This window comes from Archocentrus centrarchus, chromosome 23 (assembly GCF_007364275.1).
Source record: "Archocentrus centrarchus isolate MPI-CPG fArcCen1 chromosome 23, fArcCen1, whole genome shotgun sequence".
Taxonomy (NCBI): Eukaryota; Metazoa; Chordata; class Actinopteri; order Cichliformes; family Cichlidae; genus Archocentrus; species Archocentrus centrarchus.
Genome location: NC_044368.1, coordinates 21,314,293 through 21,337,428, shown reverse-complemented (window position 1 = coordinate 21,337,428; position 23,136 = coordinate 21,314,293). Strand labels below are relative to the sequence as shown.

General features: G+C 40.7%; 1 protein-coding gene across 3 annotated transcripts in view; it reads left to right on the top strand.

The window, feature by feature from the left end:
- The window catches only part of osbpl8 (oxysterol binding protein-like 8), an 87,013-nt gene that overhangs the window by 45,932 nt on the left and 17,945 nt on the right, over positions 1–23,136 (top strand). For all 3 annotated transcript variants that reach the window (XM_030719858.1, XM_030719857.1, XM_030719856.1), the window contains exons 3-5: positions 3,048–3,084; positions 4,116–4,292; positions 22,312–22,385. In XM_030719858.1, coding sequence (XP_030575718.1) covers positions 3,048–3,084; positions 4,116–4,292; positions 22,312–22,385 — 288 coding nt within the window. The remainder of the gene's footprint in view (positions 1–3,047; positions 3,085–4,115; positions 4,293–22,311; positions 22,386–23,136) is intronic.

Here is a 23,136-nt window from a genome sequence, read left to right as displayed (position 1 = left end):
TTTTGGCCAACTGTTAAGTGCTTCCACTCTCTGCTGTGCATGGGTGGAGGCAGTCGTGTGGGTGAGTGTCTGCTGTTTGTGATCAGCTGCTCACCAATTATATCGTAAATGTTTATTGCTCCGTAGATAGGACATCATTTAATAGTGATAACAAATTAAAACTTTGAAATAGAAATGGATATTTGAAATATTTAAGTTATTTGCAATGATTAACTTCAAATTTCTGAGACATTCATAATTAACTACAGACTAAATGGTGTACTGTTATGATAATGTAATACACTTTAGTACCAACGTGGCTGTGCTGCTTCACTGATTGATATTCATTGATGTTTTCATATAACATTGATGTTTTCCTCTTGTGCCATAATGAGGTTGATACTGCAGGGATGGGAAGTAGTGCTATCATCCAAACACAAAATAATCCCCAAATTTTGGTTTAGCCAAAATCCTAAAAGCAATTCTTGTCACTTTGCAGCCATCTTTGAAATTCCTCACGCAGATATTTTAAAGCTGCTGAAGGAAGAGTGAGAGAGAGGGAGAGAAACAATGTACAGAATTGCCAGTCAGATCTGATGAGCACTTTTTCAAATGACTGATGACTTTGTCCTCTTAAAGGCTACAGCTGTGGTCAGATGTTTACATACACTCATCATAGGTATGAATGTTGTGTTAATTTTGGGCTTTTAATGATTTCTTTGAACTGTTCTTTTTCCAGGGTGGAATCATTGTACAGCAGTCCATCTTTAATGACTTTAACAAATAAGAATTGGATCCACAAGTTTGAATATAGTTTGGATTTTCTCTAACCCACACAGGGTTAAAAGTATACATACAGGTTCAAATATATACATAAACTGATTTTAATAAGTGGTGCTAAAGGTTCTATCGTGTCTTTTAATTTGACAAAGCCAAGGCCCGTTAACTTCTCATTAGTGATCATGATTGACTATAATCACTAGTTTCTCTTTGGTAGGATTAATTTGACAGCACTCATTAGACTGACCAATACTTAGAACAATGGGAAATCACAAAGAAGTCAGTGAAGCTCAAAGGAGAATTCTAGATTTACACAAGTTGGAAAGGTCACTTGGAGGCATTTCATGCTGGATATCTGTACTGATATGGACTGGACCTGGACTGGACCTGTAGCCAGTACAGGTCTCTCTGTCCCTCCATGGATATTCCTCCACAGACCATCACTGACCCACCACCTAACCGGTCATACTGATTGATGTTACAGGCAGCATAAAGTTCTCCACAGTTTCTTCGGACCCTTTCATGTCTATCACATGTGCTCACAGTGAACCTGCTCTCATCTGTGAAAAACACAGGGTGCCGATGGTGGACCTGCCAGTTCTGGTATTATATGGCAAATGCCAATCGGGCTCCATGGTGCTGGACGGTGAGCACAGTGCCCACTAGAGGACGTCAGGCCCACTAAAGGACACTGGGCCCTCAGACCACCCTCATGAAGTCTGTTTCTGATTGTTTGGTCATAGACATTCACACCAGTGGTCCACTAGGGTCCTGGTGTTGCCTCATGCTACCAGTAGTGACACTGAGCCTGAGGACGTTAGCTTCATACACAGCTCAATCCAAAGTGCTGACACAATCACTGTTTCTGGCTCATCTCACGAGAGAACTAAATAAATTCTATATTAACTCATGGTACTATGATAATGATATAGAGTACCTGACACCACACAGCTGAACCTCTTGTGAACCTCTAATGTGCACCTGCATCAGTAATACAGCATTATAGGATAATATGTTTCTTTGTTTGGTTCTTTGGGGAGCACCTGTCATTTTTGCCCCTTGTTCTATAGATTTCTATTCTGGAGTCTTATGTGCCATGTCTCCTCCTTTTATATGTGTGGAGAGAAGCTAGTAATTATAATCTGTAAGCATAAGCTAGTGCTTTCCTCCAATTAAGAGGGTTAAGCGAAATGTCAAGAAAAATAACTTAAAGGGCCAAATTGTATATTATTTTTAACATCAATTCATGGACCAGAAGAAGGGGCGTGGCTGGAAGTGGCCCGCGGGCCAGGAGTTTGGGCACCCCTGAGCTAGTGTGTAATATTTCTAAGAGCAGGTTAGCATTCTGACATTATACTTTGCTCAAAGCAGTGTGCATAAATGCAGCTTCATGCAGCTTTTAGCAGGGCTATAGACTCAATGCACAATAAAATCATTATTTTATCATTTTACATTTGATTTTTAAGTTTGAAAAATAAAATTGAACTTCTTCAAATTGTTGATTAATCATTCTTCACTGAAGATTTCCGAACTCCTATTTTGAAACCTATTTTGCTCATTCTCAAGCAAAAATAGTTCCCACTGTCACCTTATGGAATTTAGTCATTATCAGATGTGACAGTGACTAAATCCCACAAGGGTGACTGTAAATGGAATGTCACAACCTTGGGGAAATTTTAGAGCTGTAACTATTATCTGACATTTTTAAATGCTAAGCAGTTGTTAGTTGCAGTCCATAATTATTATTTTGCCATTCTCCGGCAGCTGCTTTAGTGGATATTAATGGGCCAGTGATTGTTAGTCACTTGAAACATGAGCACATATGAACAAAATACTCCATGTCTGTGTCCTGTGATTGTAACTGACATTCCCATCCATTGCCTCCATCTCCCACCAGTTTCGTGTTAAGTTGTGTCTTCCATTAACATTTTGGTTAAACTAATGTCTATTTTTTGTTTTCTTTTTCTGTTTCTTGTCTCCTCTTTTTTTTTTTGTTTGTCTGTTGTCATCTCATGTGGCTGTGGCGTCTGCTGCTACTGCTGCTGCTGCTGATGCTGCCCACTGTACGCCAACCCTGCTGCACGCAAACCTACCACTGCCAACATCTGGTCAACAACACATGGTGGACCCCCCTCTTCCCTTTGTCCCCTTTAATCCCTATCCAAAATCCTCTGACACCTTTTCCAATCTCTCTTTCTTTCTTTTTTTCCCCTCTCTGTTATCCCCCTGCTATCACTATCTTGCACCTTTTTTTTCCCCTCTCTGTCTCCACCCTTTTCCCTTGCTAGCACCATGCAGAGTTGAGAGAGCACCATGCCACCTCCGGTAAGCCAGTGACCTTTCAGAGGAAGGGCTAAGGGCTGTACACCCTGCCAGCACAGGGGCCAGGGCTGGTATTTAGGCTGAAATTGAACATAAAAGAGGGCATATGTTTAAAGAGAATCTAACAGTGCTGAACCTATTTTCTATAGTCTTCTCAGTTTTCCAAGTATTGAGTGTTTAAACTCTCAATAGGCTCCTGCCAGCACTTGAATTTCTCTGGCAAAGGTGATCCTTCATTAATAAAACATTAGTTGCAGTTTATCTTGTAGAGGAGTTTGCATACAGCCTCTTTTTAAAATTCTTCTTTAATTTTGCACAGGGTTCTCCATTTAAACATACCCAAAGAGAGAGGAAAGGCTTAAATATTAAAGGATCACAATGTCTTGTAAAACCACAGTGTAACAGTATTTATTATATATATATATGTCAGATTGGCACATTTAAACTTCAACCATAATAGCTTATATTGCTCAGCTTATTTGACTGTTGTGGAGGTACAAAAAGTGCTGATCTCATGTATCAGTTCCTGTGTTATTTAAGTGTCATTAAACTGGTACTTTTTGAATGTCAGAAATATTTTTAGCATCCTAAAGGGTAATGTTTTCATACTTACTTTTTTATTTTTTATGGAGTGTGATTGGGATCTACAGCAGAAAAAAAAAATGTTGAAAAAAAATCTAAAACTTGTCTTTTAATCTCACACACATTTCGGCCTTCATCCAGAATGGGCTTCTATTGCTAAGCAATAACATGCCTGCCTGCTTGATTAGTGCTAAGTAAACAAGGTGGCGTGATAAGGGAGAGGCTCACATTTTCAGGTTCTCATAAAGCCATCATAACACACGGATGAAAACAAATATTATGTAAGTTATCAAAATGGGTTATGAAACAGAAGGCTGTACCTTGCAGATGCTCCACAAGAGGGCCGTGTTTGGATGTTCTCTGATCTCAAGAAAGACGCAACATGTCCGATTTTTCCTCTTATGTCTTCCTTTTTCATCTCTCACCTCTTCTTCCCCCTTTCTTTTATGTAGCTGCCATAGTGTGCGGTGATGACACCATCATTCTGACCCCAAGCAGGATGAGCCAGCGCCAGGTGAAGGAGCGGGACAAGGAGAGGGAGCGGGAGAAGGAGGTGGGCCTCCAAACGCCTAACAGGGAGCACATTGCCATCCCCTCTACTCTCAGCCCAGGGGTCAGCTACAGCCACGGTAAGACTGGCATTCCCTTTCCAAAACACAGCGGCCTTATTATTATTATTATTAGTAGTAGTAGTATTAGTAGTAGTAGTAGTTTTGCAGTTTTGCTTTTATTTAACAGTTGAGTGGACAGTGAGCACGAGGAAATAAGAGGGAGGGTTAATACATGCAGCTGAAATCATTATGTCCATTGCAATTATAGTTCAACATGTTTGGTCATGACTTACTGTATCTCCATTACTGTGTGTTATGTCATTATATTAATAGTGCATTCTCCCATAAAAAAGTGCATTATAACATGCACTCAGATCATGTTCAAAATAGTCCAGATATTTCAGTTGATTTAAATGTTATGAATAAATAACTGCAGCAACAATGTGTAAATTCTCAAAAGGTGAATGGGCATTTATTTTGGATCAGTCATAGAAAGATAAACAACAGCCCTTAGTTGAAACAACCCTATGCTTGCATATATCTTGCTTAATAGTCTACTTGGCTCTCAGCTTCTTCCACTCTTCCACTTCCACTTCCACTAATTTGCTGTTGCTGCTGCTTACTGATTATGCAAACTTTTCTACCTCCTCATTTTTTTGCGTGTTGTCATCGTAACCACAGGATAATGTAAATTACCGAAGCTTACCTTCTCCCGCATCACTACACCTCCTTTATCGAACTAAGAGCAGCACAGGTGCTCCTTATTTTAACATTATGTCCTCAACTTTTTCTGTCCATCAGGGATTGAGACTCATTACTCAACGGTTTGCGGATTATTGCTGTAGTGTTTAATGCTAGTAATATTTGCAGTAATTATCTGTTCTATTCTTTCAATCTAGTTGGCACATTTTCTAAATAATACTGAATTTATTACCAAGCTGTGAGGTGATCATTGATCTGTTGCCACATGTGCTTAATAAGAAGACACATTATGCCAAGAAACATGATAATAATCTGCGCATGTTCAGGTTTGTGCTTTGTAACTTTTTCCATTTGGGAGTTATTAAAAGAAACTATAAATTTCTTTTTCAGATGAGTTTATGATCTTTGGTTAAATTTATGCAGTCTTTTTTGGAAGTACATGTTTAAAATTGCAAAGATGAATACATCCATTTCTGTTTCCTTTAAATTTCAGTGAATGACTATCCTAATCAGACTCATTCTGCTCTCTCCAGTATTTTTAGAACTCCTTTCATAAGTGATAAAATGCGCTCTTCAGTACAGTCGGGAGTTGACATGACCTGCCTGTGGTAATACTGGCAAACTTGAGATAAATATTGTTGACAGTAGAGTTTGTTGACATGTTGACTCGTCAGTGTCCGGTGCTGCTCGTGATTGCCACCTGGTGCTCCTGTTTAACAAAAGGTACATAGAAAAACTTTGAAGTCAACCAGCAAGTCAAATAGAGAAGCTTTGTTTCTGGGCTTTATCACATGGGATGAAATGATAAGACTTCTCTCATGTGATTCTTAACATTCACACCTTTTCTTCAGTAACCAGTTCTGTGTTAAGAGGCTGAATGCAGAATTTCCCTGATAAAGCACGACTGTTAATTGGTTGTTGAATAACCAGAAAGGCTGACTCACACTGGAGCATTAAAATTTCATCTGCTTACTGTACGTGCTACGCTACATGCTTCACAAAACACATACTATAGAAAAGACCCGAACACACACTGACCGACACAATCATTGCATGTGCCATTGAGCCCTGAATAGACCTGCATACTGTACACTCTGAGCCTCTTAACTCTTATAATCCTGCTTCCTTTGTCTTGTTTTATTCTAGTAGGTGTATGCTGGCACTTTAAGACATAGAAGCACTGGACAGTTGTAGTCTCAGGACAGCTGTCAGTGTTTTATTTAGTCTTAGTCCCAGACCTGCTCGAGATGTCAGACTGCATATAGTGGTTATGATTCTGTGCTACAGGTATTTTTTTTTTTAAATTTTTTATATTCTTCAAGCCAACTGCTGACCTTTTAACATATCCCAACTCTAAACCTGCTCATCAGCACTCTCGTTACTGCTCTCTAAAAAGCCTGTTACTGTCAGCATTTCAGCTCTCTCACTTCAGGAGCCACCACTCAGGCTGCACAGCTGGAAAGCATCTCATTAAGGGCTATTAATGGGCTCTCGGATGGAGGTTCCCATACAGCAGAATCAGAACAAGTCAAAGTGAGGTTCTATTGCTGTGGACAAATTATGGTAGATTTGGTCTTGCGTCATGACTCATGCCTTATTCTTGTATTACAGCACCCTCTTGTGGATTTTTTACTGTGATTAGTGGCCTGCAAGTATATTTGATTTCCATGTTCTCTGTATGTGTTTTATCCAAATATCCATATTCAGGTGTTTTGTAATTTAAACCTACAGAGAATAGATTTTTTGTAAGTTGGGAGGATCAGGCATGATTTAAAATTAAAACAAAAATAGTCAGAAATTAGCATGCAGCATTTCCAGAGGATGGAGTAAAACTGTGACAGCCCTCTTGTTTTTGCTGCTGTGACTCAAAAATGTCCCAATATAGGATTTTATGTTTAAATGGAAAATATTTTTGGGTAAATCTTGCATGCTATTTCATGCAAGAAAAGCTGAACCCATAAGTCTCCATGCAATGGCAGTGTAAGCTTTCTCAGTGTTTTCAGATCAGTTTCCTACCACAAGAGAGAGCAAGAGTAACAGAGAACCCAGTGACTGTGTTGTCACTGCAGAAACACACTGTCTGTCATACTTATTAGACTGTGTGTATCCAATCAGGGAACACAAAAATGTGTGATTTATGTGTTGGTGTCTGCATATAGGCTCAACACCTACCGTAGCAAACATTTGGGATTGTGTCATTAAAAGCTTTATGAGAGCTTTTAAGCTTTTGCGAACATCTGTAGTCCATAATAAGATCTTATACACTGTTTATGGTCTAGTTGAAACATATTAGTATAAAATTAATTTGAGTAAAAGTGCTCAGTCCATCTGGTGTAAGCATACAGAAGAAACGCAGTTGTGCTGCCTCACACTCTAACCGTCACTGCTTCAGAGGAACAAGAGTCAGTAAGAATGGATACCCTCTGTGACCCCTGCACTTCAGGTGGGTATCCATGGCAACTGATTTGACTTCAATTTCTAGCCGTTGTTCTCGTGTCAAAGTGATGACAGTGTGTGTTTTTGATGTGTTTTTCTTCACCGCTTTTAACACATTCTGCCATATTTCCTTGGGTTAAAAGATGTTGTTTATAGTGGAGTTCAGCTGTATTTCACTAATAAATCCACTCCACACACACGGGGGGGAGGGTCACAGAGATTTCTGGAAAAAATAATCTCTGTAGGAGTTGTGAGCATTCACATCTGTGGTGTGAAGATGGAACTTTATTTTTAATTCTCTTTCATTGCTTTATTTGAGATGTTGATGCTGCACAGTAAACAACAAGCAGGGATTCCAGAGGAGAAGTTCTGTGGAACATAATCACATATGATTGTACCCCAGCAGTGACGTTCGTTACCACTGACTAACCCACTTGATGCATTTGCATACACAGTAATCATTCTAAAAGGCCAGGGCTTAAAGCTTCATGTTTACATGTTTGTGATGAATGAAATCCCTCCTATCCTCTTCAAGGCGGAGTCTGACCTGATTATCAACCATTTGAGTGTTATTGTAAAAAAATGTACACAAAAAGCACCTCTGGAATTCTTTCAGTATGGCTTCAGTTTTTAGATCATTCGCTCTGTCCTCACTTGTGTGCTTTATCTCCTGATCTGATGAACCACTTTCAGGCTTTGATGCTGCAGGCTATTCCTTAAAAAAACTGCCAATTGATGTCTGGGATGTAGCTCGAGGCTCCATTTTCATCTCTGGTGAAGATCCTGAAAAAGCTAAATTGGGTCAGTTTGACATAGAAGTTGATTTTTATACTAAAATTGTGGATGTGCACAATTCCTTTTCTTTAATAGTCAAATTCCCAGAACATTATGAATGGCCCTCATATAGTGCATAGATGCTACAGCCTACTGCTTACGTCTCCCTGGAAAAGCTGGACAAGGTGGCTGGCAGAGGGAATGTCCAAACTGCTGTCCCCATGATAAGGAGTGGATTGATGGATTGATTCACATATCCTAAGCAAAGTGAATCTAATTTCACTTTAAAATAGAATTTTTTGAAATCTAATTACTGTTGGACAGGTTGGGCACTTATTGATCCACTTGCTCTGCAGAAAGAGTGACCAGATGTTTTCTTTATCAGCTAGAACATCTGTTTCATTTCACTGATTGGATAGTTTCAGTTCATATTGAAAGTGAAGTGGGAGTTTCCCATAATTTATCATCTGTACTCTCTGAATAATTATTCTAAAATTGTTTTTCTTTTTTTTCCTTCCATATATATATATATATATATAGTAAAAAAAAAATCTTATTTTGGATTTGAGTGGATGAAGTTTGAGTTTCTTACAGTATTCAGCGTGTCTTGAATAAACACTATCTTGCCGATTCACATTAAGAAAAAAGAAAAACATACAACAATAACAAAATAAGTTGCATAATAGAAGTCAATAGAGATGAAACGCAAGGAAGCATAAGAGTGAAAGAGCAGGTGGGGTCAGTACGGATTTAAGCTCAGCCGCAGGGATTATGCCGTCAGATGGGGTTAACAGCATGGAGGGGGCTGGTCTTATCTGCACCCCCAGCCACTGCCAATCCAGTGTCCCTTCTTCTGCCTACGCTCTCATCCAATGAGCGGCTGACCCGGGAAGGCCAGAGCGCTAAACAGGACAATGTTTGTCTGTGGAGAGATGTGCCACAGATAATGCAGATGCTCTAGAATCACTGGAGGACACAAAGACATGGTGGAGAATATGTCTGCCTGCAGCCTGAGCTCTGCTCGGAGAGCCGAAGACTTGTCTGGACTGACATGACTTGGGTGTAAAGCATGATTCGGGAGCTTAAACTGCTGTCAGCGTTTGAAATTGGAGCATTTTCTTTTATGGTTTAACCTTAAGGAGTCCAAGGTATAGTATTAAGCTGTCAGAGTAGTCAAAGTAGTGCTTGCTGGTATTTGAGACGTGAAGGCAGCAGAGAAGGATAGTTTGTAGCTGCTCACATGAACTCCAGCCCCGGGTCTATTTAGTAAACTGTGCTGAGTTCTGTGCTTTCAGACGTCTACATTTTGTACGTAAGGTTGCTCTCATGAGGACAGAAGGGAGATCACACCAACATAAGACCACTTTTACTCACCAAAGTACGAATGTGGATTGAAACAAGAGTGCTGAGATATTCTTGTTCTTTAATTTACTGTAAGAGAGGGGAGTATAGCAGAAGATGCTTTAGGCAGTAGTGTTTAAAAAGCCTCTTTGTTCCACAGCTAATCTCAGGCTTACAGGGTCTCCTTGTAGCCTTTATATAAGACTATAGATGTTTTGCTGCATGTGACTTACTGTCTGCACTGCAGTGTATCACTTTCACTGAGTGGTATCAGATGAATTCTAGCTTGTGGTTTACTGTTTGGTCTGTCTGATGTTTGACTCTCGTAGGAGGTTTTTGAACCTCACTATTCTGTCAAAACTGTTTTGTTTACTTTTGTGAGGGGCTACAAACGTGGTAATAAGTTCTGGCTTTTTAACTTTATCATGACAGAGTTGTTTTATTGCAGAGACAGTGAAGAATAACAGGAGAGTTGCTCACCCCAGTGTTGTTTTCAACCATGACACACTGTAAAGCATTATCAGTGCTCAGAGTAAACTAATTTATTTATGTAATAGCAAGTCTATTCTGGATAAATTAGACTAAGAGTCTTAGTGGCTCTTTGAGGCTGTATTTAGGCGTAGGAACAGCTTGAGCTAAATGCTAACATTGCGGTGCTAATGTTCCCATCACAATGATGCCATGCAGAATATTCACCATCTCAGCTTAGGTGCCTGTCCAGCACAGCACTAAATAGCACAGAAAGTACTGAAGAAATTGAAGTTGTGCCTTAAAGATAGATCACCAAAGATATCCCAGAGACTTACGGGGATATCTTTTCTGGTTTTTACTGAAATATCACATACATAGTAGAATTTGGGGCAAAGTGGATGATCACTAAAGGCATTGGAGCACCATCATTGCATTCAGGCCAAAGTGGTACACTTTACCGATCATCTAGAGCCACTGAACTAGCATTTCTAATAAAACTGGCTGCTGCTTTGTCTGAAATGGATCATCCTTGTAGAAAATATTCCATCTGTGCCTGGCAGACTGGCTCTTTAGTTTGACTGGCAGACTGGATATAACTGGGAAAAGGACCCAGATGATGACTTGATTTAGAAAAAAATTCTTATGTGACTCTCAAGTGCCGTTGGAGCAACCAGAATGGACATTTCCTCTGCAAGCAGGTTAATGAGGACTGGGATCTGAATTATACATGCAGAACATCTAATTAACTGCATTAATTAAAGCACATTTGAGGCAGGCAGGCAGGCAGAGCTCACATTTATCAGCTATAGATTGATTAGCTACCTTGGGGACAGATGTTTTGGAAGGGATTACAGTCTTAAACTTCAAAAGCTATCTTGGATAAAATGGTCTTGGACACTTCGTAGCAAGTCTTTGAAAGATGTCAGCAGATTGCTGGAAGCTTTGGGAAGGTGTATAATGAAAGAATGAATAGGACAGATCAGATGAAAGATGCTAGAGGACTGTGGAAGGAACAGCAGCAGATAATATGCTTCATAGTTTTGGATTTCAAATATCAGACCCAGTGCCAAATCTGTTCATTGTCTCTTAGATAAATAAACCAATTGCACCACATCAGGGCAGACAATCTTGTCACTTTCTTTATATGAACAATGCCAGTGACTGTCTTTTTTTTCTTTTTTAACTACTATGGAAACATGCAGTGTGCATAAAAGAAGCACATTTCTTAAGTGCATTCTAACGTGAATCTAAAATAACCCACAAATATCAGCTTTTGTTTGCTTTGAGTCACTTTTACCCAAGGGGGAAAAAACAGCTAGATTTACAGCATCTATAGGAAGTACTCGGTGCGCTTCACAGATGTGTGCTAACGAAGCACTTTACAGTCAGCGTCACCTGTTCGGTCACACACGTTGCACGTGGTTTCAGCTCTATTTACTGTACCTGTGTACAGGAGAGGCACATGTTTCAATGCAGCATTCAGTGGACACAATGCAGCCTTGAGCTTTATGTTGTTTTGAATACTAAATCTTAAGCTATGAATGCTGAAAATGGTAAACATGTCAACCTTAAGCTTTTGATTGGCTTTCTTATTTTCCCGCATAATAAGCCAGCAGTTTTTCTGAGGAATTAAAGGGTCGTTGAGCAACGGTGTGACACCAAACTTCCTTCTGTCCTCAGAGCATTTGCATTGTGTGTGTGTGTGTGTATATTTGCAATCTGATGACTCTGTGTAGCATAGCAGTCATGGTTTACAAGGTGTAGGTATTTGTGCTGTCAGAAAGAAGAGGAAACCTGCAGTTTCATTATCTTTTCAAGGGACATTTCACTGCAGTGATGTGGATATTCATACCAGCAGCCAGTGGTCGGCCCTGTCTCACTCATTAATCATACTATGTTCCTAAAAGAATCTAAACAGCGAGGTGTACATTGACTGTACAGGCTTTCTCCCATTGACCTTGCTTACTTACTACTGTGAGTGCTTACAATGATTTGTGGTCATTAGCCTGATGTTGGGCAGAACTTTCCATCTTCAGTCTAACATTCCCTCCTCTCTGATTTCCATGAGGGGAGGGAACAGTATTGTCTAACCAGTCATTAGAGAACAGCATAGCTGAGCATAGCCAAGAACAGTTCAGCATGTTTTTACTTGTTGTTCAGGAGACGTGTCTCAGGGGGGCAAGTCACTTTCTCTCTTTTTGTTCTGAACAAACTTTGAACCTTAAATACATGAACAAAATGTTGCTTCAGTGCAAAAGAAAATGTGAAAATGTAAACTTTCACAATGGGCTAAATGCAAAACAGCTACTGAATGGACCTTGTGTTAGGACTGATTTCTTACTTTCAATGTCAATTTTAATGTTCAGACTAAGATGTCAGTTAACTCCATGTCATGGAATATATATGTAATGGATTGAAGCTGAATATGAATATTTTTTATCCTGACTTGCTAAATTACTGTTAAATGTTTGAATGTAGCTTTGAGTTACAAGGAGTAGACTTCAGCATTTAGCAAATATAAACACTCTGACAGTTACAGTGTTTCCCACCTGCCCTGGCTCTGGTTGAGTAGTTGAATTGAGCTATTAACTGGCAATTCCACATTTTCATTCCTAGTAGCTTAGGGTCTATCGTGCAGGCAAGCAACAGCGATGGTGCAGCCCCTTCCACAGCAAGACTTTGTACCTTGCTGAATTAGCCACCAGCTGGAAGGAAGAAATGTCAGTAGCAGCTTGAGATTATGATCATCTGTGGCTTTTAGAACTCTTGTAATTGCATGGTGGTGTTAAGTACATTTATTTCTAAGAGGAAAAGTTGTTTTAATGTACAATTTATTCTGGTAACTTTCATAGCTGTTGTGAGAGGGGAAAAAGATGCTTATCATATCCCTTCCTGCAATTTGCCCTTCATCTGCTGATGCCAAAGGATTTGAATATTGACTCTAAATTCCGCTATTGAAATATTTAGCCAATAATAAGTATGGTATACCTCAGAGACGTGCCACCCCAATGACTAATCCATCAGAATAAGGTTGAAAAGCAGTGAAGTGTCCCTTTGAATGTGAAATAATGAATAGGAAACGCAGCAAGAGATTGAGCTGAAGTGAAAGAGGAGATGCGGAACATAAGAGCTGTTTTCAAGCTAAGATGCAGCTCCCCTACCCATCCAGAGGAGAGGGAGTGGGAGGGGCTCAGCTTATTTGTTATTAAGTACTTACAGGCTGCTGCTTTCACACACAGTCACAGAGCAGAGAGAGACAGAGCATGAGGGAGGAAGAGAGCAGTCGGCTGAAGGAAGCATAAAGGAAAGCAGCGTACTGCATCGGTCCAATGCCTGCCATCTGAGCCACTCTGTTTGTTTGTTTGTGTGTGTTGCTGGTTGGGATATTCGCTTGCACAACTAGCTGCGGGGGGCAGATTGATCTGTTTTCCGATACCCTTCGACCTTCGACCTTTGAGTTTTCCTTGCCCGCCCCTCCCTCCTTCCCTCCCGCTGAGGGAGCTCCTGCTGGCCCCATGATGAAGGAGGAGGGCCTGCTGAGCCGTCGCCGTTTCTCCACGTGCGGCGGGACAGCATCACTTCGACCTCCACACCCGGATGGACGCAAACTGATCCGCAATGCCTCGTTCGGGGGCTACAATGAGCTGTCACCCATCTCACTGCCAGGTGGGTGTACAATGGTGTGGAAACTCAAACGCTGGGAAGTGTAGCAGACGTATCAGTAAGCTTTCAGTTTGGTATGGGTTTGCTTTGGGCCTGAGAGTTTCAGGAACCACATTAAAATCTGTGCAAAGGGATGTATTCATGAAAGGAACTGGTCAAAACAATGTTCTGTCTGACTATGTCATAGAAGCAGTTGCTGTAGCTGTTCCAAAGGGATACATGTGAAGGCAGAGTCAAGAACTTTTGGAAGGAGTAAGGCACCATAATTCTTCAAATGGGAATAATAGTGCACACTTGCAGTTTTTCCTCAGACGCATTTATAGTGTTGGATGTGCTTTTTCTTTACTGCCTTTACTCTCACATTCGCACACCCCGACAATCACTACACAAGTGTGTCAGTTGACTCAGTGTAAAAGTAAATTCTGACCTGTTTTGACCATCCAGCAAATGCATTAGTTGTAACACACAAAGACTCCAGTCATTCTTTAGTGATTAAAGCAAGAAATTAAGAACCTCTAAGCTTACAGGTAAATCATTAAAAGTCATGCTAAAGAAGCATACACAGGAAGAGATTAGCAGCAATGTGGCAAACAAACACCACGGAAAGGCAGTCGAATTCAGCGACTTATCACGAGTGGTACTGAGTTAAACTTATCTCAGCTCTGAGGCACACTGAAGCAACTACCAATGGGAGCAAAGGACACTGCTGATTGACAGTAATAGGCCTGTCAATAGATCAGAATGTTATTCACGCAACCGGGGTATTTAACACAGGCATCAGTTCAGTTTGAAGTGCTTTCAGGGATGCAGCAAATGCACTGGTCTTCATCCTATATATGTATATATTTCTTTTTTGCTTAGTCATTGCTGTGAGATAACGTATGTCTTATCTTCGTTCTCCCCTCCCTTCTTTCAGAGTACAACACATAACCATTTGTGGGAGCCTGAAATTTAAACAGACTGGTGCAGTGTTTGCCATTGGAGTAGATAAGCTTCAGTTCAACTGGTTTTCCTTTACCAAGGTTCATATGATACCTCTATGAGAGTGCAGTGATAATCCTTATTTTTGAAAGTACACTTAATCCCTGAGAACATTTAGGATTAAATCAGTTTTGTTTTCATTTCTAAAATCACTTCCTTTTGTTTATCCTGCTGAAAAAGGACGTAAACCTGGAGGCAGACAGCTGGCAGGCACCAAAGCTTTCAGAGAGTGAACTTCCTCCGTTCCACCTTCACAAGTAACTGTTTTAACCTTTATGCTTCTAGGAAAGGCTGACAGTGCACAAATGCTTTTCAGCATCACACTGTGATTTAGACTTTGGCAACCTGGCACGACCTCAGTCCTCTGCTGTTTTTGAGTCTGCAGCTCTCTCTCTCAGTTCAGCACTTCACCATCTCAGTAGCTGCTGTTGAATGAAGACGGTGTTCATCATGGTCTTTCTCTCCTCAGGCCCTTCTGTGTCTGGGGACTTGGTCTGGTGACCTTTTGGCGACAAGCCAGCTTCTTTCCCCTTTAAAGCAGCACCTCCTCCAACTATATACATATCTGGAGCTACGAGACATCGTCTGAGTCATACTCTGTTTCTCACAGTCAGCTCCCAGCCTCAGCTCCATTCATCTTTATTTTAGAGATTCTGTTAACGGGCACTGGCTTTAAGAGATGCTGCAGGAGACAGCTGGTGCAGATGGGTTATACTTACTTCTTTTCTTTTTCTTTTTTTTTAACAATCTCTTAATTTATCTGCACCCACATTTCTCTAAATGTCAGTTGACATAGCCCTCTGAGGCTGTGCTGCATAGAAATCAGCAGATATTTTAAAGTCAGTTATTCCTTGTACACTGGTAAATGTGTGCCTGCTAGTTGACTTGGGGTCTCTGGCCATTTCATTTCCTTTTGAGATTGGGACTGTGTACTTTCATTAATAGTATAGTATGGACACATTGAAACTGAAGATAAACTGTCTGAATGGTGGGTAATAGAGAACTCTCATCTTTTATTAGCTTTTTTAAATGTGTCCACATTCATAAACAATGACCAGTGGGTGGAACAGGAAAACTTGGCTTTACCGGAAGCCTTGACAAATTCACTGCCTCCTCCACAGAGGCTAGAAGGACCTGCCTAAACTTTTTACAATATCAGTTGACAAGCCAAAAAGTCATTACCTGCTGCCTGAGGAACAGTACCAGTATGTGCCAGTGCATATAAGCTCAAGTGAAATATAAATAGACCAACACAAAACAGCAGCTGTGGTAATAAAACCAGCCTAATGCCCTCTTCCAGACGCATCCTATTTAAAATACCACCATTTTCAAAATATAATATGCCGTCATCTCGTCTCAACAGACTCAAAGTACAGCCTATTCACCCCGGATTGGGCCACCATCACAGTTGTTTTTGTGTCTGTGTGTGCAGTGAGGTGGTAGGCTGAGGCTGCATAGAAAGCAGGTTTGAAGGAAACTTGGGTTCAGCTATGCAGGTTTGACTCCCACCTAATGCTCTAACCTTGTAATGTAACATTGTATTGCTCATCGGTCCATCACTAAGTGAGAGAGAGCACGCCCTTACTTCCTCTGTAGTCAGCGATCGACTGCAGCGGAAATTGATTTAGAGGTTGAAAATAGGGCCTTGGTAAAACTAATAAGAGAGTGGAAAAAGCTGCATACCCATGGTCCATAATTAGATGGAGTCCCTGCTCATCATGAGGGCAGCATGACCTAGCATATTCCATAGTGGGTAGGATACTTTTTTTTTAGATTATCAAGAGGAAGTGGCACATTACAGTATCAGTGTATGTCTATGTATAATTATATTAGTCTGTATGAGTTTAAAGGGAGGTAGGAATAGTTTAGTTCAGTTGTCATGGGGAAGAATAGTTAGCCTAAGAAAACATTTAGATGGTGTCATCTGTGGCTGCTGCGGAGCTTTCCAAGGTCTCCAAAACAAACAAACAAACAAACAAACCAAAAAACCTTATAAAAACCTTATAATCTATCAACAACTGTGGGAATGAAACAGTCAAACACAGTCTGAATGAATGCGCATAATGTATGGTTCAAATCCCTGCTGGCTGGTCCACTCCTCTCCTCTCCTCTCCTCTCCTCTCCTCTCCTCTCCTCTCCTCTCCTCTCCTCTCCTCTCCTCTCCTCTCCTCTCCTCTCCTCTCCTCTCCTCTCCTCTCCTCTCCTCTCATGCAGCTGAATATTTAAGCAGCAGTCTTGGTGCTTTTGTCATTCTGAACAGCAAAACAATTGAATAGCATTAGCTACAAGTGACACAAGTGCCTCCATGGGTGGAAAAAAAAAAGCTTTTGAAATTGAATGTGGCTCTGTGGTGTAGTGGTTAACACATTTTCGTTACATGTCCAAGATCCCCATTTTGAGACCAGGAGGGGGACTCAAACCCCCAGGACCTTCAAGAGGTCACACCTAGTGCACTAGTGCAGATAAATAGGAGAGTTGCGTCAGGAAGGGCATCCATTGTAAAATCTGTGCCAAATCCAATATATGGATCCATCTGCTGTGGCAGCCCCTTGGGAAATAAGGGAACCTTCCTAGTTAGGTTAATTCATGTACTGCTTTTGCCATAAAGGATCTGTACTTGATGCTACTTGACAGATTTGTCCACACGTACTAAATCAGTATCTATGACATTTTCCAGTTGGTGTTTCTTTCCCTTCAGTGAATCAGACATCTTTCTTTCTTTTTATGACGTGGCACCAAAACTGTAGAGATGCTGTTGCTATGGCAGGTTTCCCACAGTAGCAAACGCTCAGGCAATTTGCTTCCCAAAATTTGAAAAAAGTCAGTCTGCTCACAATCTTTTCCCTCAATTTGTTGTTCTTAGCTCACCTGTTGCCATGGCAGCATTCGTATTTCCTACCAGAATAATACAGCAGAACCACTGAAAGCTGCTTGTGAGCCGATTTTGAAGAAAACTAGAGGCTGCATTGATTAATCTTCTGGCTCAGTCTGGTTTTACGAGCTTTAAATGAACTTGATGTAAGTGGATGCAATGAATCCGAGGTGCCTACAATTAAAAACCGTCTCCGTCTGGTGGGAGAAGCAGTTTCAGTGCTGCAGTAAACACAACTGTAGCTCAGGGTTGAGGTGTTGAATACCACAACTGCAGATGATTATCAAGTGAAGTTTTCAGGGTTGGACCTGTATCTCTGTGGATATAAGCCGATAACGAGCGGTTGGTGTCCCTCAAGTTCCTAACAATAGATTTATGTTTTATATATTTGGGATCTCAAAGTTGCAAAGAAGTCAGTTGTAATGTCTCAATGAAATGGCGCACCACATAACTACATATTTCCCCCCTTTGTACACCGCGCTTCTAATGTCTCTGTTCATTCTGTAAGGGATGTTATAAATGTGTAAAGCTTTGGATTTAGCAGCACACAGCTCTTCTGTCTGAGTCTCTTTGCTGTTTAATTCCCTTTTCTCACTCTCTCTCTTTATCTCTCCAGTCTGTGATCTTTGATGCACACTGAGATCGTTGCAGCTTCTGCCAGTCTGCAGTGCTGTGTTAGTCTCTAATACTCTCAGCCAGACACACATACACACAGTCCCTGATATTCAGCCGCATACATACACAGATTTGTCAAATTTCTGTGCTGTGCTGAGACACTTCTTTGAAATTTTGTTGTTTTTGCATCCCACTTCTGTGATAATGTCTACGTTTTTGTAGTCCTTTTATTTTGTAACTGTTTTGACGCCATGTTCTTGGTGCCATTAAGAAACTAAGTACATGAGGTCTTTCTTCTTGCAGCCACACATTGATAATTTAATTCTAATGTGGGTATCTTATATTAAAATAAACTTTTGCAGCAGTTCGTCTGACTTTAGTCCAAAAAGACTATTGACTACCTTTGCCCAAGGGAGAGTTTGTATTTCTGAGACTGTCTAAATTAATGGCAGAGGACGTATCCTGCCCTAATGATATGACATTAATAAAGAAACACAAAAAGCACTAGAAGGTGTTGGTTTTAGATGAGCTCATTAGCAGATTGGCAGCTCTCTGCCTGGGAGACAGGACTCTAACCTTAGTCAGGCCCGGTGGCGTCTGTCAGCAGCGTCACGATTATATTTGTGACAAAGTAACAAGCATGTCAATTGTTTGTCAGCTGATCTCTGCTCCGAGCTTTCCTCCTAAACACAAAATTCAGGGAAATATACTATGCATGTGTTTTGTGCTTTACTATAAATACATGTTCACCTTCAGGATTTAAGGAAAGAGGAGTTCCATAAATCTGCTGACAAATATGAAAATGACTTCACATAATTTGATGACATTTGTCAACAATAATTTATATTTTATAATTTATATTTTGTTGTTTTTCTACCTAATTTTACCTTATCAGAGATGAAGCTTGGAAACTTCCCAAGCTACAATTTTACCTGTAATATTTATTTTTTCATTTGCCATAATTATTTAATAAGCTGTCTTGTGCCCAGCTTGTTTTAATATAATGTTATAATCCTGTCTGCTTTCTGTTTGCGCTTGCTCCATGGTAACACTTCAGTCCCAGTGGACGACACTGATTTTGTCCAACAGTGACTGCAAATAGAATGACTACCATCAGTCTTTGTTTTTAATAAAATTATCTACACAGTTTGGTGAAATTGAATTGTTTTATAAATTTTATTGTCATCTTCCAGTTTCTTCGCCTTGAGTTGAGATCATGGGATTAGGGCGATGAACTGTGCAACCTCTTGTGTTTTGCTTTACTTTGCAAGCTGAAAGTGGCATGAGGGGTGTGTCTGCCAAGTAGGTACATATGGTCCACTGGGATGACTATAACGGCAACTCGGCGTGCATTAGAACTCAAGAAGCTTATTTAGCAGCCATATTATTCAGATACATTGTAATACTGCACAGCGAAACTGAAAGATTTATATTTGTAGTTTGCTTTTCAGTTTATGCACACAGGTTGACAGAAAGCAAGAACAATCTTTCAGCTGTCATGTTTGCGGGACTGGAACGGCAGTCGTCGGCAGTAGGAAAATGGAGACAGAGACAGATATAGAATGGATATAATTTATGTAGGGAAATTTGTTGTGGAAGCAGCCATGAAAAAAACAACTAAATTGCTCTTAAACCAAGATATGCATGAGTACACTTGATTCTTACACAAGCAGGATGGTTGTTGACCTGTGGATGCACCCCTTTTTTTTGTGCCTATTGTTTTGGAGAAAGCATTTCAAGCCATAAATTTCTAAGGAGAACACCCCCCCCCCCCCCCCCCCCCCCCCCCCCCCCCCTCAAAAAAAAAAAAAAGACACAAAGGCACTCCTGCACCTTCTGTCTCAAGGCACGTGTTGGTTTGGAGTTTGTCTGCTGCTGCTGCTGCTGTTATTACTTTATGTCCACATAAAGCAGCAGCAGCATAGAAGCAGCTGCTAAAAAGCATTACTGGAACTGGGAGACACAGAGCAAATGAAGCAGGCTGATAAAAAGTGGATTTGACAAAAACCTTTGTGAGCAGAGTCATCCCTGCAGTGCACTGAGCATCCTTTAAGAATTCAGGATGTCTGGATGTCTGGAGGACAAAATAAAAGTATGTCGTAAGAATACTTACCTGTTATGCTACAGGCAAGGCACACAAATGCTTTTTTATTAAAGCAAATGGATGCTCAAATAGAATCTGTCTCTTATTCTCATGATGAATAGCTCACTTAGAAATGAAGCTCCGCAGTTGTTCCTTCACTCTCACAGCTGAATACCGATGGCCTGCAGACGGGAGACGGAAACCATAAAATATTTACAGGCTTGCTGTCACCTTGAGACCTCCAGTGCCACACACTGCAGTGATCTTAATGGGGAATCTATTGCTGGGGTTTGATTTATTGGTTAGAAACTGACTCACTAATTAGGATTAGAAATGCTAAAGCAGAGCTCAAATGGGAAACCAGAAAATTTCCTTCTCCTTAGGTTTGTCAAGACACGCTAGATCCTGTATTCAACTCACATTCAGTATTGCCCAGTTTGACATTAATAGAAACACAAATTCCTTTCAGCAAGTTGATTCTTTTTTGTTTCCACTTTCCAAACCCACACTGTCCCACATTGAAACAGGGGACCTTCTTTTAGCTCCTTTCACCAGTTAATTTATTAAAGGTTTGAGCTCAGTTCAGATTAGGCACTTGTCGCCGGTGCCAGCTTGTTGCCATCCAGCATCTGTGGCTTTCCTCTAGTGGCTTCAAAGGACAGTGTGCTCCTGTGACTGACATTATGTAACAGGATTCCAGTTAGCAAGTCAGACATTTGGACTTGAAATCATCACCATGAAGAAAGAGGAGTCACAAAAGTGGAATTGGAACACGGTGTGCCAGATGTAAAGAGCAAAAAGGGCTGCAACAGATAATTGTTTTCAGCATCACTGAGTTTGAAATAAAGCATTCACTCAGCTGATAGGTTTTCATGTTTGTTGACTAGTTATTATTTTTAAAGCAAGCTGTAAAATGTACCGGAAATAATGAATACTTGGTTTAAGTATGTGGAGGGAATATATTTACTGTGCTCTGCTGTACAGTGATGGTGCAAAAGATTAAGGCAGTATATTGTACTGCTTCTTATTGTGATACAACTTTAATACACTGGTACTAGATATCAGTGTACAGAGGCTCTAAATGGATTCCTCAAATTTGACTTACCAGTCATTTCCATACATTATATATAAAGGTGAAACTGGGTTAGGGTTTTATGACGCCTCTTTTGAAGCTTCAGTGTTGGCCTGTTGTCTGCTACCATGTTGGTTTTTTGGAGCCAGAAGTAACTGAGATGAGAGGACTGAGTGCCAGATTATCAGTGGACACAAGCAAGCTGCATCCATAAACTGTATAGATGCATTGCAGAGACACAGATAACTGTTAATTAGTGCTAAACAGAGCTAGAAACATTTATCATCAGGCTGATATTATTGGCTGATATTGGCCATTTGCCAAACTATCAGTATCGGCATTTATAACAGCTGATAAATAACATTTAAAAAGTAAAGAGAAAAGAAGATGTGGTACCTGAATCCTGTCTCATCACCCAATACATTGAGATTTAACCACTTCAAGCTGCAAATAATAATTAACTAATTAATATTAATCAATTCTGATTAAATTTAAATGTCATTTAAATGTCGAATGGTGAATGAAAAATGAGCATGAATGTTGCAGAAGTCATGGTAATGCATTCATATCTTATTGTGTGGCCTAACCAATTGTTCTGAACCTAATCTTATTCAAATATTAAAAACAAAATATTTTTAATAATAAAACAAATATCCACATTTGAAAAGTTAAGTCTTAAAATATTTGAATGAAAATACTTGCCTCTTAGTTTGACAGGGATGGGCATTTGCCATTAAAATAGTTTTTTCTCTTTTCTTTTCTTTTTTGGATCAGAAACCCATCAGTTTTAAGGCTTGCTGGTTTTCCATTCAAGATTTGAAACAGTTAACTTTTCACATGACACAACTCGAGCACACCTCCCCACCGTTTGAGTGCCTGGACAGTGTTTTAAAAATAACAGGATTAGAGAAATGAGAAGGTGCGCACTGATCCCCTTCCTCCACAGTGCCTGCTCTTGTCTTGGGGTGAAAGCTGCTCCGAGGCCACTGGTTGGCCCTGTGGAACTGTATCTGCAGTGATAAAAGGCCCTATTCTACCCATTTGCTGCTGGAACCAGATGAACTTAGGATTTTCTTTATGGTTACAGGTTTTGAAAGAGGGAAGGAGGACCTCTTGCCGCTGCCTTTGAAAGAGGACTCTCATTCTATATCTAAGAGCAAGGTAAGAAAACTCACTCCACTGAGCTGATGTGCTGTGATGGCTAAGAAGGAATGATGGGATGCTTCGGTGTGTAATGAGACCAGAGAATAAGGGAATTAATATACATCTCCTTTCCTTTTCCCAGTCTAGCCTAAGGCATGCGATAGCCTATATTGAGATGACTCACAAACCACATATGCTGTGCCACATCAAACATTTATTAACTAAAACTCAAACTCAGCCCTTCTTTCAAGCGAGCTCAGTGTGGAGGAGGCCTGTCTAGTTTATCTGTCAAGGTCCAAATCAAATATGTCAGTGAAAACGTGGGCGTCTTCAGACTTCAGACTCTTCAGACAAATGTTCAGCCCACAGAGCCGTGCTGGTACCACGGACAGCGCCAGTGTCTATAACAGAACCACGCTGGTACCACGGAGAGTGCCAAATGCTGTTACCACGGACAGCGCCAGTGTCTGTAACAGAACCACGCTGGTACCACGGAGAGTGCCAAGTGCTCAGCCCACAGAGCCGTGCTGGTACCACGGAGAGTGGCAAATGCTCAGCCCACAGAGCCATGCTGGTACCACGGAGAGTGCCATAGTGCTGTTACCACGGACAGCGCCAGTGTCTGTAACAGAACCACGCTGGTACCACGGAGAGTGCCAAATTCTCAGCCCACAGAACCAAGCTGGTACCACAGAGAGTGCCAAATGCTCAGCCCACAGAACCACGCTGGTACCACAGAGAGTGCCAAGTGCTGTTACCACGGACAGCG